At 39.8% G+C, this 21,547-nt stretch overlaps 1 protein-coding gene across 4 annotated transcripts; it reads left to right on the forward strand.

Moving 5' to 3' along the window:
* The first annotated feature begins 277 nt into the window (after positions 1-277).
* On the forward strand, positions 278-21,009 carry LOC131130747 (centrosomal protein of 290 kDa-like). 4 transcript variants are annotated; one of them, XM_058074628.1, is made up of 33 exons: positions 278-591; positions 777-854; positions 1,920-1,977; positions 2,051-2,097; positions 3,246-3,380; positions 4,560-4,613; positions 4,689-4,835; positions 4,943-5,125; positions 5,199-5,288; positions 6,094-6,216; positions 7,894-8,017; positions 8,941-9,104; positions 10,740-10,902; positions 10,987-11,087; positions 12,504-12,570; positions 12,640-12,746; positions 12,814-12,889; positions 13,114-13,226; positions 13,302-13,475; positions 13,553-13,807; positions 13,952-14,059; positions 15,199-15,398; positions 15,463-15,676; positions 15,754-15,891; positions 16,048-16,260; positions 16,390-16,532; positions 17,607-17,762; positions 17,859-17,976; positions 19,230-19,331; positions 19,411-19,497; positions 19,651-19,694; positions 19,774-19,826; positions 20,624-21,009. In XM_058074628.1, the coding sequence occupies exons 1-33, from the start codon at positions 487-489 to the stop codon at positions 20,770-20,772; spliced, it is 4,089 nt and encodes a 1,362-aa protein (XP_057930611.1). In that variant the 5' UTR covers positions 278-486; the 3' UTR covers positions 20,773-21,009. The 4 variants fall into 4 exon arrangements, with proteins under 4 accessions (XP_057930611.1, XP_057930610.1, XP_057930612.1 ...); XM_058074627.1 differs by having other exon boundaries at positions 280-591; positions 19,197-19,331; XM_058074629.1 differs by having other exon boundaries at positions 280-591; positions 19,197-19,331; positions 19,774-19,904; positions 20,624-20,772.
* The last annotated feature ends 538 nt before the right edge of the window (positions 21,010-21,547 follow it).

Genomic DNA, 21,547 nt, shown 5'->3' on the forward strand with positions numbered 1-21,547 from the left:
GCACCCTGGAATAAACTTTCCCAAGGAGGAGTGTGATCGCCCTATAATTGGAATACATCCTCAAGTCACCCATTTTTGAAAAGGGGGTCTGCCAAGCCAAAGTTACTGTTCCCAATTTCTTCGCAATGTTGAAGAAATCTGTCAGCCAAGACAGTCCCTCAACATCCAGTGCCAAGTGACCGGAATACTACATATCACTTGTATTTCAATATGTTTTCACTAATAATAGAACATAGTCTACCATGAAACAATGATCATTTAGTCATTTCTGAAAAACATGATAATGGAACCATGATATTGTGCGTGACAACTGTAATACACTGAACTGGAGTCTGAAGCAACTGCAGCTGTCTCTATGATGTCATAAAGACAAAGGCACCAAACATGGTTTGCATGTTTGTTTGATGATTTACTGATGCAAGCGTTGAATGATGTTTTTTTTTGTGATTTTGCACATTCCTGGGAAGCTGCAGAGAGACGTTCAAGATGCCTGCTGCGCTAGAGTGGGATGACGTGAAGAGGATTGACCCGGCGACCGTCCATGAACATTACAAAGATGAAATTGACGGTGTCATCGACCTTCTCACTTCGGTAACCGTACACGAGTCTCATACTCACACTTCAGCAGCACAACTTGTACAGGTTCATGCATGTTGTCAGCAAACATGCTTGAATAGACATTATTTGAACATCTCAGCTTACACCAACACTGGCAAAACAACAATGGCACGTTTAAGTGAAATATTAATGTACATATGTTCCGTGTTGTGTTGCAGGAAGAAGAGTGGGAGGTGGAGCATCAAGCTCAGGAGGACACTGTCCACATACTGCGAGTGTTTCAGGCCCTGCTCAAGGTCTTCTAGCCTATTCTTTACCATGTACCTGTACAGTGCCTTGCAAAAGTGTTCAACCCCCTCAGCATTTTATTGCTATTAAAAATGAAATCATGGTCAATGTCATTAGGCGTTTATGAAAAACAAATGACACATTTGTGTCAGTAATATATATAAGGTAAGGTAAATGTCTGCATAAGTATTCACGTGGTACTGCATAAGTATTCTTCTTTACATTGACCACAATTTCACTGATAACAATAATAAAAGGCTGACATTAACAGAAATTAGTATTTGGTTTGACCATCAAATACCAAATATATGCTGATCAAAAGCATCCCTTCATTCAAAATGCCGATACAGTAAAGCTTCACATTTAGAGTGTTCTTTTATTGTGGCCAACCTAATTTTGGTTTAAAAAAAATACTAAAAACACTGTGCCGATGTATTCAAAATGCCGGTACAGTGAATTTGCACACTTTGGACTGGCCTTTTATTGTGGCCAACTTAAGGCACACCCCCTAACTAGAAAAATTAAAAAATGGTAGAAAATGATGTAAAAACAAAACAGTGCTGTACCATCATTATCCAACTTATTACTGTCCAAAAAACATGCTTATCATGCTTATCTCCAATGATTATCTCTAATCTTGTTTGAAACTTTTGGAAATTAAAATACATAGAAAATCACTTTAGTTCTCAACAAATAATGCCAATAATTTATTCACACATTCATTATTTACACACATTATTTGCACATTCATATCCATGGACAATTTGGAGTCGCCAGTTAACATAACATTAACATGTTTTTGGAATGTGGGAGGAAACCCACGCACGCACGGGGAGAACATGCAAAACCACACAGAGATGCCCGAGGGTGGAATCAAACCGGGTGTCCTAGCTGTGTGGCCTGCACACCAACCACTTTTCCATCGCCACAGCCCAAAAATATGATTATTTAATTATATTCATCTTTAATGATATTTAATTACTATTCTTTACCACAGTAAATGGCCATAGCCATTATTTGGGGAAACATAGGCAGTCATTGGCAGTAAGTATGCTGTCATTCTCTTCCTTCAGATGAAGCATCGTGAAGCTTCTCTTGCTGAACAACTCGTTGAAGAACAAGAAAAAAATGGTAGGTTTGTTAAGTTTAGTATTTTTCCAACAAGATACAGATATCATTGTTTCTTCTGACTTCTCTGCTTTAGAAACTAAACTTCTCGCCAAGGTGTCGAGACTGGAGGAAGAACTTGAGGCAGGTCTTACTGGTTTTGCACAGCATGTCCATTTATCACCAAAATAAAAAATAAAAAATCTCAGTATGATATACCGTAGGGCTGGGCGAACTTCTATCCCAATATATTTACATTGAATATTGCTATATGATATACCGTATATGCCGATATTTCTTCCACATATTTTTTCCACAAAGTCAATTTAGATTTAATCTAAAGATTAATCTAAAGAATTTCATTAGATTTAATTTCATTAAAATAAAACAAAAAAAATTACAGAAAAAGCAGCCATTAAAATAAAATAGTCCATTAAAAAATAAAATAAAATATATATATATATATATATATAACTAAAATATAATCATCAGTCTTCTTTATAACAAAGATTTAGCTATGCTCAAATTCCCAGCTAATACCAAAAGCACAAAATAACAAAATATGAAATAAAGATCACCGTTTAAGAGGACAATTTTTAATGTCAGCAGCAACTAAAAAATACTTTGAACAGTTTTTGTTTTTTTTAGAAAGCATAAAACCAGAAGAAAAAAGTGAGTAAAAATACTTTCCTTATGTTTAGGACTACACATAAACTTGATTGTTAGTTTGTTCATTACATCCAGACTTGCATCCAGTCTCCACTTTCTCTCTTGTAGTTAGGACTATATGTTTATTCATCAATTTTAGTGCCCGCTCTGTAAAACAGGGCGAGATCCACCCGGTAGGAAGCCAGAAATACCAGAAAACTCTTCAACAACACCAGAAAAAGTAGCTAGATTTGTCACTCGTTGCTTTTGAGAAAAGATTTAGCAACAGAGTCACCAAGTTGGAAACACTCAAAGTTGTCGCTTCCTTCATGATTGTGGGGGCTTTTGCTCCATCTCTCCTTTCTCCTCCTTTATGTATGGAGGGGGACGGGGCAGGAGCCCCACTCCGAAGCGCTGACACACACAGGAATGAGGCATCCGAAGTGAAATATTGATATTTTAATATACTTCCAATGTGTTTTTAATGCACAATGTATGTACAAATAGGAGAGCACAGTTTGTCTTGCAAATGCTGTGTCTGCATGCAGTATTGTCATCTGTGTCAACCAGACTAGGGTACGGTTGCTCAATGTGGGTGATATTTGCATGTTTTTATTTTGCGTTTTCTTGTCTCCATATGTCAGTATGCTGGCACCGGCCCAGAGAACCTCTTCCTGAGAAATGAGCTTCGGCAGCTTAAAGGCCAGCTGATGGAGAAGGAGGAGATGTTGAACCAGCTGAAAAAAGAAATGAAAAGAGAAAAGAAGACAACAAAACATGTATGAAGGAACACACGGGTCAACAGCAGCAGTGACGTGCAGTGAGTTCTTGGCTGATAAGGCACCGACTTTTTGGAGTTTGATTTACATGCACAGGTATGCCCCTTTTTTAGATGAAACAAAGTGGTACTCGACTCATGACTTTTCAGTATTTTTCCTTTCGATTTATTGTCCAATCAGCAAGAATAATATCACGCACTTCCATTAAAGACTATACACAGGATGTAAGAAGCAGAGGTGGGGGAGAAAGTCAGTCGCAGGTACGTCTCAAGTCTTAAATAATGTAGCACTTTTAGTGCAGGAAAAATTCAAATTCATTATGTGCGGGCCTGTGTTGGGCTACGGATGACGTTTGATGCGCGTGCTGTCTACCACCATTTCTGACTCCATGGTGGATGCATGGCAGTCTCTGCAATTCCCCAGTTCAACTGTCCAATGAGCACGCACAGCTTGTGTGGACCGTGACGAGGGAGCATTTGCGCTGCACTTGAAATGTGCATTGTGCACACTGGTGTCAAGGCGACAGACGAGTGCCGGCATTTTGTATCCTCTCTGGGCACAGAAAGAGTCGGCTGCATCTGTGGTTCAGAAGGCAGGGGATGCGGCCGGAGGGGCCCAGCAGGGGTGGGCAAACCTGCTTTTCATTCAGGTTTTCAGTTCATAATGTGACAAGAAATAAATGCATTGTGAAATGCAAAACTTGAGTTGCGGATATCAGCATGTTGTCAAAGTTCTGGTAAAACAAGCATATTAGCTTTGGTTGGCTTGAAATAAGCTATGAAAATATTCCAAAAAAACAGTAGCTCTTGGCCAATTTCATTTTGTAAAAGTAGCTCTCACAAGAAAAAACCTTGGTACCCCTAATACAGTATATAGCCAGTAGTACATTTAAACATTTACACTGCATGTATGTGATCGGTATCGTACAATTTCACTCTTGAATGATCAGGATCAGTATCGGCAGCACAAAACCCTGATGGGGAACATTCCTGGTTTAGTGTTAATATTTTGGGGTGTCTGCAACAGATAAATTGGATTTACATTTTTCATGGGAAAAATTGATTGAGTGTTTCGGTTGCCTCCCCTGACCGCACGTCACTGAATAGCAGTCATTTTAATAACACAGTGTACAACCTGGGGGTCAAACATGGTCCATCCAGTGTGTTTCTTCTTCTGTAGTTGATTTTGAGAGCAGAAGCAGCAGAGGATGACCTTAAGTTGTTGAAAAGAAAGGTACGAGATGGGTAACGCGTATGTTTTTGAATGATGACGTGATGTCCACTTTAAAGCAAACCTGTCCTTGATCAGAACACGCAGCTCCAGCAGGATGTGGACTTTTATCATGGAGAGCTGGAACGCAAGGAGTCGGGTCCATCCAGAGACGAAAACACAGAGACTCAGAGGAAGCTCAACTCTGCCAACCGCCAGCTCTCCCAATGCCTGGAGGAGCTGCAGGTCTTCCCAAACCTACCCGTGACCTGTTCACCTGAGTGGACCTTTATCTCCATATCTGCTCTGTGCTACCATCTTTCTATTAGTGACAAGATTTTGTTGCTTTTTAGCAAGCGGAAGAAGAAATCGCACAGCTTAAGACTGACAACCAGAATATGCAGAAACGTCTGATGGAGTCTACCAAGGAGATGGAGAAGATGAGCGATGAGTACAACCACATGAAGATGGCCGTCCATAAGTGTGACTCCATGACAGACCAGCTCAGGAAAGAGAGGGATCATGCCGAGCTGCAGGTAAACGCCCTCCTCAAATTCTACATCCGTTTGCATTGTGTTTCCATCTTGCACATGTGTGCTTCACATGCAGGTCAGAGAGCTGACGCAGAAGATGAAAGACATGACAGAAGAGGATGACCCAATCATGGCAGTAGTGGACGCCAAAGTGATTGAATGGAAGGTTGGCATCAAACTGAACATCTCAATCAGTAACTCTCATAAACCAGGAAGCAATGAACCTTGAATGAACTTTCCATAAAATATGGAGACAACATTAGACCAGAGAAGTCCAAAGTAGGATCCATGACTATTCTAAAAATAGAATTTAACAAAAAACAACAACCCAAAAAATCAGTAATTTTACAAGAATAAACTAAAAATATTAAAGAGGATCAATCCACTAAGTTGTGGACTCTAGAGAGCAGTTACGCACAATAACCCACATAGAAAACTTTCAACATCTTCCAGAATCTGCACCTATTCCAGGATTTCGGGTGTCTCTTGGCTGGGTGATGGCATGTTAAATTTCCTATTGTGCAGGTTCCACTGAAAATGAATGGAGTAGGGGCGATGTCGCCGCTTGTGTGAATTAAATGGAGGAGTTACAACTCCACATCATCCACTGTAAGAGACGTTTTGGACTGCAATGTCATAATTTGCACCTCGGCATGACTAAACAGCAGAGTACGCCGCAATGCAACTGAATAGTTGCCACAACAGTGCCTAAAACTGCTTTCTGTGTCACTAAATAAATAATTGTAATGAAATAAAATAATTGTAATGATGTTGCAGTATTTTGGGTAAAATGTAACAAATCCGATTCAATTAATACAAGAAGAAAATTTATGAACATTATTTAAGTAGAAAATTTAAATACCACAAAAATGGGAAAAGACCAAAGTTCACACTAATAATACCCTTTCGCATAAATATCATGATACCAAGGTGAAAGTTTGGACACCCAGTAATGTGACTTTCCTTCACAGAAAGTGCTCTCTGGAAAGGATGAGGAGATATTGGTGTACCAGCAGATGATCCGGGACCTTGAGCAAAATTTGCGTCTGGCCCAGCTGGACTTGGACAGAATCAACATTATTTCCTTGCAGCAGGTCTGTTCCAAATGAGGATTTCTCTTCATAGTGTAAAATTGTACCATTAATAGCACTAAACCATTGTAACTGGGAAAACTTGATGTGATCACATTTGATCTTTCATCACAATGTGCACCCTTCCAAATGATTGGCTATTCTAAACCGGGCCATATGTGATCCATACATAAGTATTGGATTAGATTAAATACAAACATTGTTCATTACCTGGGTTTGTGCCCTCAGGGAAATGAAGGTTCCAGTGACAAAACAAGACTGTGGCAATAGTATCACAGCACACGGTGAACAGGAAAAATAATTATATGTCTATTCTAATAATATATGGCAGGGGTTAGAAACTTACATAATAAAAATATATATACATGTATCAGCGTGCTGGCACATGCAAAACAACACAGTTTTGAAACTTTTAAAGGTTTCTTCATTTTGTTCCAGCAACAAAATACAACAAACAGAAGTGCAGTGTGCATATGTAATGGTTTCCAACCACCAGGGTTGTGATAGTACATTGGTTAAACCTCACAAATGTAATTATTGGTTTGTAAATTTAACAGTGGTCATAATTTCATTAATTCATTCTACCGCTTTTCCTCACAAGGGTCGCGGGGGTCTTCGGGTGAGAGGCGGGGTACACCCTGGACTGGTCGCCAGCCAATCACAGGGCACATATAGACAAACAACCATTCACACTCACATTCATACCTCTGGACAATTTGGAGTCGCCAATTAACCTAGCATGTTTTTGGAATGTGGGAGGAAACCAGAGTACCCGGAGAAAACCCACGCATGCACGGGGAGAACATGCAAACTCCACACAGAGATGGCCGAGGGTGGAATTGAACCCGGTCTCCTAGCTGTGAGGTCTGTGCGCTAACCACTCGATCACCGTGCCGCCTGGTCATAATTTCATCATGCTAAAATACCAATATTTCATCTCTGCCTGCACATCTCAAGTTCTTCCATCCCATGCAATTGAGAACCTTTTTAAATTAGCACAATTGAACAGCGAATAACAAGATTATACTGTTTAAATTCTCTCTTTTGGTGAGTTAATGTAATAGCAACTGAGAACACGGCAATACAGTAGGCTTATTTATTAGGTACATTTACCCAAACAAATGTAAATAAACTAACAGTAAAATATAAACACACCTCATTTTTTATCTTAATAACATTAATATTAAGATTAAGAAACCTTTGCGTTTGAAAACAGGGCGAGCTCCACCCCTGTGGCATCACGGCTCGGAAGATGACTCCAAACTGCCAGCTTGTGACGGTCTTTGGGTAGGCCGGACCTGTGAACAGAATACGTGCTTTCGCTTTTGTGTCCCCAAATACCAAAAAAATCACTAGATTTGTCGCTAGTCACTTTGTGACCAGCTCTAGCAACAAACTCGCCAAGTTGGCTTTGAAATAAATGCCCACTTTTCATAAAATACCAATTTGCTAATTTCACACCACATATCAGGCATACAGATAAGCCAGCAAAGAAAACAAAGGAAGATGTCCGTGCATAATTAAACTCTGAGATGTTTCTTTTGTGGTATTCATGACTATCTTACTGCAAGGGAAAACAGACATTTTGCTAGTAGCTGGCCCACACACGGGCAGGTACACACCAGCTGTTCCATTGGTGTTGTGTCGCTAATGACGTTGTTGTTGCTAATTGCTCTGCAGGCGGTGGAAGATAGAGATGATCAGATCAAGATCCTGAGAGAGCAAGTGGCGCAGTATACGAGGGAAATGCAAAAGCAAACCTTGTTCATGGAGAGTCTGAAGCTGTCTAAAAAGGAAGTGGGAGGTGAGTGCGTCAAGGTTCTGAACAGAACACAGCCATTTGGAAGGTAGGTGTTACAATAAAAAATATTTTAAGGCACAGTGTTGAGCCGTGTCAAATCTTCAAGTTGATGAAATTATTATAGGAAAACTGACCTTTTTTGGGAATTTTACTAATCTTTCACAATCCTCATGTGAAACATGAACACATATTTATTTCCCTTTTCATTCTAAAGAGAGAAAATGAGTTAGTATGAGCTAGCTAACAATGCACATCATGGGACCTACCTAAAAAACAATTAAAAACACCAACACTTGTATATTAATATTGTAACTTGTATAATTAATAACTTGTATATAATATTAATATATACTACAGTGATATTGTTATTGTAGCAGCGAACACAAAAATCTGGGAAAGTTACACAACGAAAGTAACATGTCTTGCTAGCCGCTCATTTAAATAACAAATGATGGAGTGGATGCCTAACTCTCAATTTTGCTAAAACGACTCAACAATATTTTGCTGTCAGCGTTTTTACCTGAGAACTGGAGCACAAGTCTCGTGCTGGAAGACACAGCCATCCCAAAGAGAGCGGATATTGTAAGTGCCGTCCTTGTTACTATGCTGTAGTTGTTGACAGAAGTAGCCTCAGCTCCTGGGCTCGATCAGTGCACGTAGGAAAGCAGCATGTATACCAAATGACAAAACTTTATTAGACGGCTTTATAGAGGACTTTGTAGTCAAAATAGGTACGTCTCAATGACTTGCATTGTTAGCCAGCTTATATTAACTTGTTGTAAAGTGCAGAAAAGGGAAATAAATATGTGTTCATGTTTCACATATAGATTGTGGATAATGGGCAAAAGTGCAGGTTTTCATTAAGATGATCCAAAAAAGTGCTGTCAATGGATAGCAGAGTAAAACTTGCACGATTTTGTCTTAAGTCCAAGTCCAGCAGACTAAGATGGAGGAGATGGAGTTCCAGCTGAAAGCTGTCGCAATCCGAGCAACAGAAGCAGAGGAAGCTTTGAAACAAGCTGAAGCTCACGCTGAAGAAAAAGACAAGGAGCTCATTGACGCTTCAAAGCGCTTGAGCGATTACGAGTCGGTAAGTGGACAAAAACACACACTAGATTCTCTTCATTTACATCACATTCATTGAAGGCAATGTCCTGGAAGTGTAACGTAACACACACTGTGTGACAATGGTGTGATCAACACGCCATTGGTGTTTGTCTTCCTTTGTATCTAAGAGTATCCTAGTGTTGCCAAACTTCATATCAACCAGAGGCCCAGGGTTTTCTCGCCTATAACTATAACTACTACTTCCTTTTAATTGTTTTTAATTCTGTAAAGCACTTTGTGTTGCATGTCTTTGCAGGAAAAGTGCTATACAAATAAAGTTGATTAGATTTGATACTGTCAAACAACAGCAATAAGAGACTGTGCGACTATCTGATCAAAGCTAATCCACATTGCTTGTCAGAACACAGCGCCCAGTTCAACTCTAGTTAATCTTCCACGATCCTTATGTGAAATATCAACATATATTTCTCTCCAGTTTCTGTGCATTATAACAAGAAAAAACTAGGTAATTTCAGCTAGTTTACAACGCTGTCATTGGGATACACCTATTTTGACTACGAAGCCCTCTAAAACAAAAAAAAAACAACCCTCTAACAACATTGCATCGTTTGATATCGATGCTGTGATCATGCATTAACAAGTTCAAGATGATAATAATATTAATAGTTGCAGTATTTTACCCTATTGAGATGATTTAAAAACACTACTGAAATCGGCGCATTGATACTTGCTAACTAACACAACGCCAAGCTAATCGCTAGTTTCAGCGTCATTCACAGACGGATGAGTGGCTACCTAGAACTCGATTTCACTCAACAAGATGCTGGTTTTCCCGAGGACTGGAGCACACGTCTTGTGCTGGAAGACACAGCCATCCCAATGAGTGCGGAGATCGTAAGTGTTGTCTCCGCTGTTGACGAGCATAAGTGTCTCAATGAGCAGAGAAAAGAAGTTTAAAAATAATCAAGATATGACAAGATATTGCAACTATTACATGTGTACGTGTTAATGCAAGATCAGAGTGTGTATATCACATGATGCAACGTTGTTAGAGGTTCTTTTTGGAGGGATTCAAAATAGCTGTGTCCCAATTCACAGCACTGTAAGCAAGCTGAAATTAACTCGTTTTCTTGTGTTATGATTAGGGCTGTCAGTCGATTAAAAGATTTGATCATAATGAATCACATTTTTTGGCCATAGTTAACTCAGAATGAATCTCATTTAATCGCAGAAAGAAATGCATTTTTATCTATAATAAGTGAGGCTGCGTTTCAGTTTGATGCTGCCAAAATCTAGAACAGTCTTCCAGAAGATGTGCGACAATCCTTAACCTTAGCAATGTTCTAATCGAACCTGAAAACACTTCCAACTGTGCATATGGCAACCAAAAGTATTTTATCTCCATTATGTTTTTTTGTTTTGTTTTGCTTTATGGAATGATTCATGGAATTTTGTTTGATTTTAGAATGTCTGTATGATTTTATGGATGAAGTGCCATTTTCTGCAAAGCACTATGAATTACCTTTTGTACGAATGACAATAAATAAATAAACTTGCCTTGCCTGCGTCCAATCGATTTGCAACTTCCTTGAAAAGTTCAAGAGTTGGTAAGGCATAATAACAATAAAATGAAACCACAACTTTTTGTGTATTTCAGGGAATATATGGCCTGGAAGAAGCTGTTGCCGAGATTAAGGAGTGTAAAAATCTAATCAGATGGAGAGAAGTTGATTTAGAGAGCATGACCAAAGAGATCAACCAAATGGACATGAGAATGAACGAGCTCATGGAGGAGAATGAGAATTTCAGAGACAGACTAGGTAATGTCTTCCATGAAAGTGAGCTTTTCAGATAACAAGACTAACAATCATCTGACTTTTCTTTCTTTGGCATTCATTGAAAAGGCTATGAACCCAGAGAAGAAGTGGATCTGACAGAGTTCAGACGAGCCAAAGGACTCAAACATTGGCAGTACAAAGCAGAAAATCAAGTTCTGATTAAAGAGGTAAACAAAGTTTATGACCGCTGCTTTTTTAAAATCTTTTTATAATTCATGATATGGACTACAAGAATCACTGTGTTGCACTTTTTATTGAACTTTCCAAAGAATTTGACACTGTTGATCACGCCCTGCTGCTGAAGGCATTAAACGTATTTGCCTTTATAACCATGCTTCCTGGTTCAAAAACTATCTGGAGTGTAGATCACAGTGTGTTCTTACTCAAAAGTCTCAAAAGATGTGCCCAGGGTTCAGTCTTAGGACCTATTTTATTTTTTGTTTACATCAACAGCCGGTGCATCAACGCTTCTTATCATATTTATGCTACTGATACTGCAATTTATTGTTGTTCTAACTCTTATCCAGGCTTTTGAGTACCTGCAATCTGCTTTTAATCTGTTTCAGTCTTGGCTACAAACACTCAAATTGGTTTTAAATGCAAATAAAGCCAAACTTGTCGGTGAAACTCCTTGAAATCTTTACCTTCGGGGTGTGCCCACTGAGGCAGTGGCCAATTTTAAATATGTGGGTTTTCTTATTGACCGTGAGCTCTCCTTTAAAGCTCACATTGCCAAACTTGTTACAAAACTCTGGGTGAATGTAGGGTTCTTTTATCGAAATAAGTCCTGCTTTTCACTCACGACTTGTAAAATGCTTGCATCCGCAACATTTTTACAATTTCTGGATTATGGGCATGTTCTTTACCTGTCTGCTTCAGGTAAATGCTTACAGTTTTTGAATGTTGTCTATCATTAATTATGCTGTGAGGTTCATTACTGGTTGTCTTACCCATCATTGTGAACTCTATGCTGTGTCCGGTTGGCCTTCCTTGAGTGCTCGCAGGTACATGCACTGGATTATTTTCATCTACAAGGCTCTTCTCGGACTATTCATTCATTCATTTTCTAACGCTTTTTCCTCACGAGGGTTGCTTTCTATCTTTGTTCTCTTCTTCAAAGAACTGGAAGGCTTTGTGCATTACGCTCTCAGGGCATCATTCGTCTGTTGGTTCCTCGTGTCAGGACTGAATTGGGTAAAAAAAGTGTTGAGCTTTGCTGCCCCCCTCTGCATGGAATGCTCTACAGACAGACTTCAATCTGTCCAAACTTATTTCTCTTGGAGCCTTTCCTTCCATGCTAAAGGACAAACAAGAGACCATGGACCAGTGCCTGTGTTTATGAACCTGTTTTGCGTGTCACCTTTTAGCAATTTGTTTTTAATTATATCCTGCAATATATATATATATATATTTTCGTTTTGTTTGTGTTTAAATTTTGTATTAATCTTGTATCATTGTAATGTATTTATGTATTGACGTGTGCGCTGACCTCTTGGCCAGGTCACCCTTGCAAAAGATCTCGATCTCAATGGGTTTTCTACCTGGTTAAAGTTAAATAATAAATAAACTGTCTTCTTGCTCAGATTGAACGTCTTGAAGAGGAAAGATTGGATATGAAGAAACAAGTCAGACAGCTGGCCAAGCAGAGAGGTGACTTACCTTGAGTTTTGAGCACACTGACCTCTGTTACCCCGTCTTGACCACCAGCCATGCCTGCAGGACTACCACAGTCCATCTTGGTGGAGGAGGATGTCACACACACTAAAAGGTGGCCGCAAACTTCTGAACTGAGCAAAACTCGCATGGATGAAGAGCTCAGGGCCAAGGTATCATGACGGATCACCTCAACACAGTTGACGTCACACGTTAAGTAAACTGATGTTGTATTTGTAGAATGAACACCTAGAAAAAGAAGTGAAGATCCCAAAGAAAGAGATGGAACTCCAGAGGTGCCAGTTGCAGCTCAAAGGTAAATAAAACTAATACTTTTTAATTGCATCTGTAATGAAAGCCAGCTGGAGTTGACAGTCCAGGCTTTTAGCCCAATGCCTAGTCCTCTTAACTCTCATTCTGCGGACCATGGTTTTAGCCTAGGTGGAATCCAGGTCTGACTGAATCAGGCCGGTTACATACATTTATGATCAAAACACTGAAGTTTGTTCATGTATGTGTTCTCTTCTCATCACTCAACAGTGGATCAGCTAACCAAGGAGAAACGAGATGTTGCGGGTGTACTCATAGATGTCCTCCAGGCTTTAAAGGCTAAAAATAACACAAATATACCCAGTCTGAAAAAACTGCAGAACGTAAGTACCAAATCTGACTTGCTGAACCTTGAGCCTTGTATTAAAAATGATTTCACTTTTAATACCTTTCACTAGCACAACCTGAAGGTCTTTGTCATGGAGATGGTGATGAACATCCAACAGGAGCATGCTAAAGTCCATCAAGAGAAGATAAAAGCAGAGGAGGAGAGCAGGAGGGCAAAACAAAGAGGAGACAATCAAGAACGGAGGCTTCAAGAGATGAAGGAGGCTCGGAAAGGTCTGGAGGAGGTATAATAGTCATCTGTCCATCTTCATGTTGTCACACACAACAAACCTGGTGAAGACTATAATTCCCTTAAATGCAGAAATTAAAGGAGAAAGAAATGGCGGTGGGATGGCCTGAAGAGGATGTTTTGTCCACGAAGAAACGTAATAGCGAGTTACCAACTGCTGGGAGACCAGAACATCCCATTGAAGAAATGTTTGATCATAAAGGAGACTCAAACAGACAGGGTGCCCTCACACTGGTCCATAAGACCATCAAAGATCTTCAAGGCCGACTCAATCAAAAAGAGGATTTGCTCAAGAAGTACCAGAACCAGATGACTCAAGTAGGAAAGGTACAGTGAAAAGTGAAACTTCAGTACCACTGTGGTGTGTGGTTGATATATTTATGAAAACAATTGCAGTTGATTGTAAAAGTGTATCTAAAAGCATCCAATGAGTCTATGTCTAACATCTATGTCTAACATTATGAATGTCAGGATCAAGAAGCGTTGATAAAGAGACATGCTGAGGAGATAAAGATGCTCTACAAGAAGTTGGACACCAACAGCAACATTGCTCTGGACCACTTCAAACGCCAGGCAGCGGTACTGATAGAGCTCTATGCTTTCATCCATTCATTTTCTATGCCTCATGCGGAACCTATCCCAGCTGGTACACCCTGGACTGGTCGCCAGCCAATCACAGGGCACATATTGACAAACAACCATTCACACTCACATTCATACCTATGGACAATTTGGAGTCATCAATTAACCTAGCACAGGGGTCTCAAACTCAATTTACCTGGGGGCTACTGGAGCTAGGGTCTGGGCAAGGCTGGGCCACATCAGGTTTTAAAAAAAAAACAAAACGCATTTATTAAAAACAGAAAAATATACAAACTTTTTCAGTGCTTTGGTTCCGATTTTCTACAATAAAAGCTCTGATAAAACATTACACTGTTCTCAAATATCTTAATTTTTATTTTTCTGCACAAAATAAGATGAAAAATAAATAAACAAATCAAGAATAAAGAAAATCAATCAATCAGTAATAAATAAATATAATAATAATAATAAAACGGCAAATAATAAAAACTTAAGAAACCACATATAGTTGGTGGGTAGACAAATTATTTTTTCAGATTAAAATGAACAAAGCATTATTAGAGCCCTGTAGACATGACAAAACATGACTATATATAGTCACATTTATACTCTTTTTATTTACAACATATTGCGCAACTGCAGGGTCTTGAGACACATGCTAACTCGCAAACTAGAGAGCTAGCGACCTAAACAGTAGCCTTCAAGTTATTTCCTTTAAACTTAAATAGCCAAAAGCTTACCACTTCCACACGGATAGGGAGGATAACTATTAACAGTTATTTAACCTTTAACATGAACATAATCAAACGTAATATTTTTTTCTGGGTACATGATACCATACAGCATCCATATCAAACTTGCGCGGGCCGCACTAACATTAAACTTTCATATCAAGGCGGGGGCCTCAAACTAGTGTCCTGCGGGCCACATTTGGCCCGCGGGCCGCGTGTTTGAGACGCCTGACCTAGCATGTTTCTGGAATGTGGGAGGAACCCAGGTCTTCTCGATCTCCCGACTGTGTGGCCTAACCACTCATCTACCGTGCGGCTATTCTATGCTTTCATTTTTTGAAATATCTACTCTTTCAGCCATCAAATGAATCTATTCTGTGTTCTTGGTTTCCTTTCTTGCTACAGGAAGAGATGAAGAAGCCCAGCATCATCATGCCAGAATCCCAACATCTGGACCGTGTGACCGAGTTGGAGCAGACGGTGGCTGAACAGGACATATCACTCTCATCCATCACCAGGAAGCTGAAGCTGGCCACTGCGGAGTTGGAGCGACAGAAGATGATTGTGGACACACAGGCTAAGAAACAAGCTAATGAGATATCCAGGTGGTCTTCACTTGAAGACAACTGGTACCAAAAGAAGCACGATACTAACTGTGGTTTGGGGCAGGCTGAAGAGATGCCATGCTGCAGCGGTGGAAGATCTGACCATTGAGACCAAAAACCAGAGGAGCCAAATAATGGAGATGAAAAAGGAGGTGGATTCCCTCCTAAATGAGCTGGAAACCCAAAAGGAGGCCAATGCTTTATCTCCAAGCAACACTATGAAGAACTTGGTAGAACAACTGAAAGCACAGCTGGTCCATAAGGAGAAACAAGTCAAAGTGATCACTCTTATTTTTTCGTTTTGTGATTCTGGAGCATTTATACAATCAATTTACACATATGATTGTTTTCTCAGGCCCTCAGTAGAGTTCTGATAGACTTGCGATCAAAAATGACATCTGCTGCAGAACAACAAGTTTTAGCCATTGCTTCACAAACCGAGGAGAGGCTCAATGTGCAGAAGATGGTTGACAAGCACACCAAAGACTTGAAGGTATCATTTTTCCATTATATATTACTGACCTGTTTAAAAACACATGCAAATTAATATTACACTTTTGATTCACATAATATGCTTGCATGATGATCATCTCCAATGGTGGAAGAAGATTTTGCTTAATTTCCACCCTCATGGTTTCCCCTACAAAAGGCTCAGGTGCTAGAGCTAAGTGATGAACTTGAAGCTGCAAAGGAGGCTGCTAGAAAAAGTGAGAGCTCTCTTAAGGGTTTGGTGGACAGCCTCAACAAGAAACTACAAAAAAGTCAGAACCATCAGAAGTCCCTCCAGGTTCAAAAGGAAGAGAAAGAGCAAGAAATCCAAGAACTGGAGAAGCAAATGAAGTGCCATGGCGACTCCATTCAGGTTATTATAGCAACGAGGTGTAGAATAATTTGAGGGTATAAAATGTAATGAATTATTCAACCAGCCACTTAAGGGAAACATTGAGACTTGAAGCTCAGGTTCTATTTCATGAATGTTTTCATTTGACAGAGCAAAGAGAAAGTTCTGCTCTGGAAGCAGGGCAAGATATGGCAGTCAAGGTTGGAGAAAATGAAGAACACCCTGAGGAATAAGGAATGTGAAAATTACTCCCTGACCAAACAGCTTAGTACTATAAAAGACCTCAATGCCAGGTCAGTGTAGACAATACTCTAGACTAGGGATGTTCCGATCACGGCTTTATGCTGCTGATACCGATCCTGATAATCCATGCGTGAAATTGACTGATACCAATACCACACATACCAATATCACATCCGATCGATCGGAGCACCCCTACTCTGGACAGTTTTGCATTTCTAACATTTCTAACTACCTAAGTAAGTTGTGTGTGTGGAAATATGGGCTAATAACTATAAAAGCAATCTTCACTCGCTAAATGTACTGCAAAAAAGGTCAGTAAGGATAATTCATAATGGCGCCTACAGAGGGCATACTCACTCCTTATATCTAAAATCACAAATACTTCAACTTGCTGATATAGTTCATCTTCAAACAGCTAAAATAATGCATAAGGCTAAAAACAACCAATTAGCTAAAAATGTCATCCAATACTTCTCTACAAGAGAGGAGAAATATGATCTCAGGGAAGAACTACATTTGAAACACTTCTATGCTAGGACTACGTTAAAAAGCCATAGCATTTCAGTATGTGGAATCAAACTATGGAATGGATTGAGTAAGGACCTCAAACAATGCACAACGATGAGCCAATTCAAGAAACAATACAAGCAGTTGATGTTTGCTAAATACAAGGATGAAGAGTCTTGAACCAGTCATGATGTGCTATATATATCACTATATTGACACTTACTATGGTACACATTATTATTATACTATGGTCAAGGTATATTATTAAAAAAAAAAAAAAACTTAAACTGTATTATGGAAAGCAGGAAGTGAACAAATGTAACAGTTACTGATTGTAAAAATAGCAGATGGAGGGGTAGGATTTAATAAGCTTTGCTTCTTCCTACTCCTTTTGGACATGTGGAACTGTGAACTGATTATGGGATGCACTCAATTGTAATCTGATGCATGTTCAAATGAAATAAAACCATTACCATTACCATTACCGTTACCATTACTAAGTCCATTACTATGTCTCTGCACCAATGGTTGTAACCATAATTAGGAGATTCAACACCACTGTTCAATTCCAATTGAACATTTTACTAATTTAGTTTTGTGTATGAGCGTGTACGCAGGCTGGAGAAAGAGAAGAATGCACTGCAGAATAGGACGAGGCCTCGAGGAGTGACGGCTGATCAGGTGGTGGGAGAGAGAAGAGATGAGCTGATGAACGAGGCTGAAGGGCTGAAGGAAAAGAATACTAACATGGAGACTCAGCTGCTCACCATAAAGTATGCAGTAGTCTAATATGAGTTGCATTAGGGACATCCTGTGTCTCATATAGTACTAAATTACTACCAAGTTTTGGATTTTGGGTAACGTTGCAGACAACAGCAGACTGGTGAGAGTCCCATGGAGGATTTTGCCCAGAAGAGGCAAACCCTTGAGGAGAGATTACAATCCTTGGAGAAACAGATATCTAGCAAGTCTCCAGCAATACCACTTGTAAGTAGAGATGCTCGATACTGGCTTTCTTACTGATACACCCATTTAGTCCAACACTTCATCACCAATATCATTATATGTAGCAGCTCTTCCCTCAAACTAATATTAGATCATAACTCGTGCAATGAATGAGGATATTGTGATTCTGTTACGCTACTGGATGCATTTCACAAATAAACAGTTTTTGCTAAATATTGGTAAATATTTGAACATTTGAACATGCATCAGATTACAATTGAGTGCATCCCATAATCAGTTCACAGTTCCACATGTCCAAAAGGAGTAGGAAGAAGCAAAGCTTATTAAATCCTACCCCTCCATCTGGTACTTTTACAATCAGTAACTGTTACATTTGTTCACTTCCTGCTTTCCATAATACAGTTTAGGGGTTTTTTTTGTTTTTTTTTAATAATACACCTCGTGCCGAAGTACGAGGTGATATGACCATCCAATGACATAATGTGTACCATAGTAAGTGTCCATATAGTAGTGATATATATAGCACATCATGACTGGTTCAAGACTCTTCATCCTTGTATTTAGCAAACATCAACTGCTTGTATTGTTTCTTGAATTGGCTCATCGAGAGTGGAATTGAACTCGAGCCTCCTAGCTGTGAGGCCTGCATGCTAACCACTCGACCGCCCCACAGCTAAATTCACACATAAGAATCCAATTCAACAATGCTGGTGATGATCCAATTTGGAAAGCTGCACATTTATAGGTGGCACAAACATCCAAATAAGAACAAAGAAAAGTAAAACAACACGTCATGCATGAAGGGACCATTAAGATAAGATAAGATATGCCTTTATTCGGCCCTCAGTGGGGAAATTTGGAATTAAATGAGAAGTATTTAAGGAAAACCTTACTGCACCCTCACACAACTAGCGCCTTCATTGCAAATAGCATATTTATAATGCAACGCAACATTTGGAAATAATTCATAATTCCTTTTGCACACATATCTTTATTGGCAGAAAAAGCAATAACAATATGTCAAATGGCACCTCCAAAGTTTAACTCCCTGAAAGTGCTACAATTTTGGAATTCAGCTAAACCTTGGAGAGATATTCAGGTTCCTCAAAACTTATGCCAAATTATCAGTATAAACACATTCCTGTCCAGGCTGCTCAGTGAAGTATGGCTACCACCCCAATGACCATTGAAGCAAGTACAAATAATGACAAAAGACTAGACAACGCTATTGTTATTTTTAGACATCAGAGAAGGACACTGAGACTTTATCACAGAAAGATCAGGAGCTGCAGAAAGAGAACCTCAAGCTGGCCTCGGAGAACCTGGAACTCCGCCTCCAACTAGCACAGGCCAACATAGACCTGCCAAGAGTCTCGGTATACACTAGCATCCAAATGCACACATCGTTAATTTGCAACATGTACTTACATATTTGTTTTGCATGTTTTTCTTCAGAGTAAAGTTACAAACCTGGAGGAGATGTGCAGTGCCCTGGAAAATGAAAATGCTGCTCTCCAGAATGGACTTTCTCATACATGCCAGGTATGTTCTTGCAGAAATGACATCCAGTCAAGTGGAGAGATGTCCACGGTAGTTGATGGGTTGATGTTGTAGACGTGATTTTGTAGATGTAAATGTGAGCTTACATCACACTGTAATAGTACGTATTTCTCATAGATTTTGTTGCTTGTGCAGGCGGACATGTGGTATGTTCCAGATGATGAAGAGACAAAAATCAGGTATGAAAATTTAACTTGTTCTATAAAACTGATGTTGTCTTCAGAATTTCCTTGAGCGTATATTAACATTTGTCAACAGTGAGCTGATGAAAGATAACCTGGAGGGGAAACAGGAGCTAGAAGAGCAACATGGTGAGACGTCCATCATGCGACACGCTGTATCAGTGGCGGTTCCGGCTTGAGTGATGCCCTGGACGGAACCATGATATGGCAAGCCTATTCAATATTTTTAAAAAACTATATTAAGTTAGGGGCGGCACAGCGGTCGAGTGGTTAGCGCGCAAACCTCACAGCTAGGAGACCAGGGTTCAATTCCACCCTCGGCCATCTCTGTGTGGAGTTTGCATGTTCTCCCCGTGCATGCGTGGGTTTTCTCCGGGTACTCCGGTTTCCTCCCACATTCCAAAAACATGCTAGGTTAATTGGTGACTCCAAATTGTCCATAGGTATGAATGTGAGTGTGAATGGTTGTTTGTCTATATGTGCCCTGTGATTGGCTGGCGACCAGTCCAGGGTGTACCGCGCCTCTCGCCCGAAGACAGCTGGGATAGGCTCCAGCACCACTGCGAGGAGCCTCTTGAGGATCAGCAGTAGAAAATGAATGAATGAATGTTCTTATATGGATGTTTGTGCCACATATAAATGTGCAGCTTTCCAAAATGAAATAGCATAAATAGCATAGAAAATTAATGAATGAATGAATATTAAGTTACACATTGCCTCAAAAGAAGTAAACTTTTTTTAACTCTGTATTTAACTTGGTAGTTTCTTAGTAGCATGAGGACGTGAGTGTGTAGCGGGCACACTTGAGGGCCCTCCCCCATAGCGCCCCCAAGACAATGGGCATGTGGCCCCTACCTAGAACCGCCACTGTGCTGTATTAACTAAACTATGCCTATGTCACCTAAACAGACTTTTTTCTCATTTAGATGACAAGAAAATGTCTGTAGCAGAAGCAGATAAGTGCAAAGTTGAAAGTATTGTTGATGAGACTGAAGATTATCAGTTCACTACTGGGCAGGAGGAAGAGGAGGAGGAGGTGGTCTCAACACACCTGTGGGACATGACAGTAAAATGAACGTTAACTGGAGCATTCATTGTTGGACTCCTGAAGGGCTTCTTAAACTTGTTTTCTTTGGACCTTTATCTTCCCTGCGGCCGTTAGCTCACAATAAATCACAGCATGCACAGCACAACTGTTTTTTTTTTAAAGTGCATAGCTTCCACGATAAAAGCCACCCAGGTCTTGTTTTAAGATGGTTGAAAACTGCACTTTTTGGGGGATATTTCCCTTTTCTGTGCATTATAACATGAAACAACAAGTTAATACACAATGATATGATAACATAATAGTTGCAGTATCTTGCCCTATTTTGATGATTTAAAACTTCTTTCCTCGGGCGCATTGATACACATACTAGTTCTTTCAATAACAACAGTGACAACACTTACAATGTCCCCTCTCATTGGGATGGCTGTGTCTTCCAGCACGTGTGCTCCGGTCCGCAGGTAAAAAAAAAACGTTGAGCAAAATTAAGAGCTAGGTATCCACTCTTCCATCTGCGAATGCAGCGGAGACGAGATGAGGCAAGGCGTCATCTTAGTCTGCTACATAAAAAATGTTTTTAATGTTGCTACAATAATGTTGTTGTAGCTTGGTTAATATACAAGTCAGTTATGGAACACTGTGGTGTTTTTTTTGGGAAGGCTATAGCGTCAAAATAAGTATTTCCCATAACATGCCTCGTTAGCTAGCTCATATTAACTAGTTTTCTCGTGCTAGAATACACAAAAAAGGGAAAGAAATATGTGTTCATGTTTCACATACCGATTGGGAATTTTGGTACCGTTTT

The sequence above is a fragment of the Doryrhamphus excisus genome, chromosome 6 (assembly GCF_030265055.1).
Source record: "Doryrhamphus excisus isolate RoL2022-K1 chromosome 6, RoL_Dexc_1.0, whole genome shotgun sequence".
Lineage (NCBI taxonomy): Eukaryota > Metazoa > Chordata > Actinopteri > Syngnathiformes > Syngnathidae > Doryrhamphus > Doryrhamphus excisus.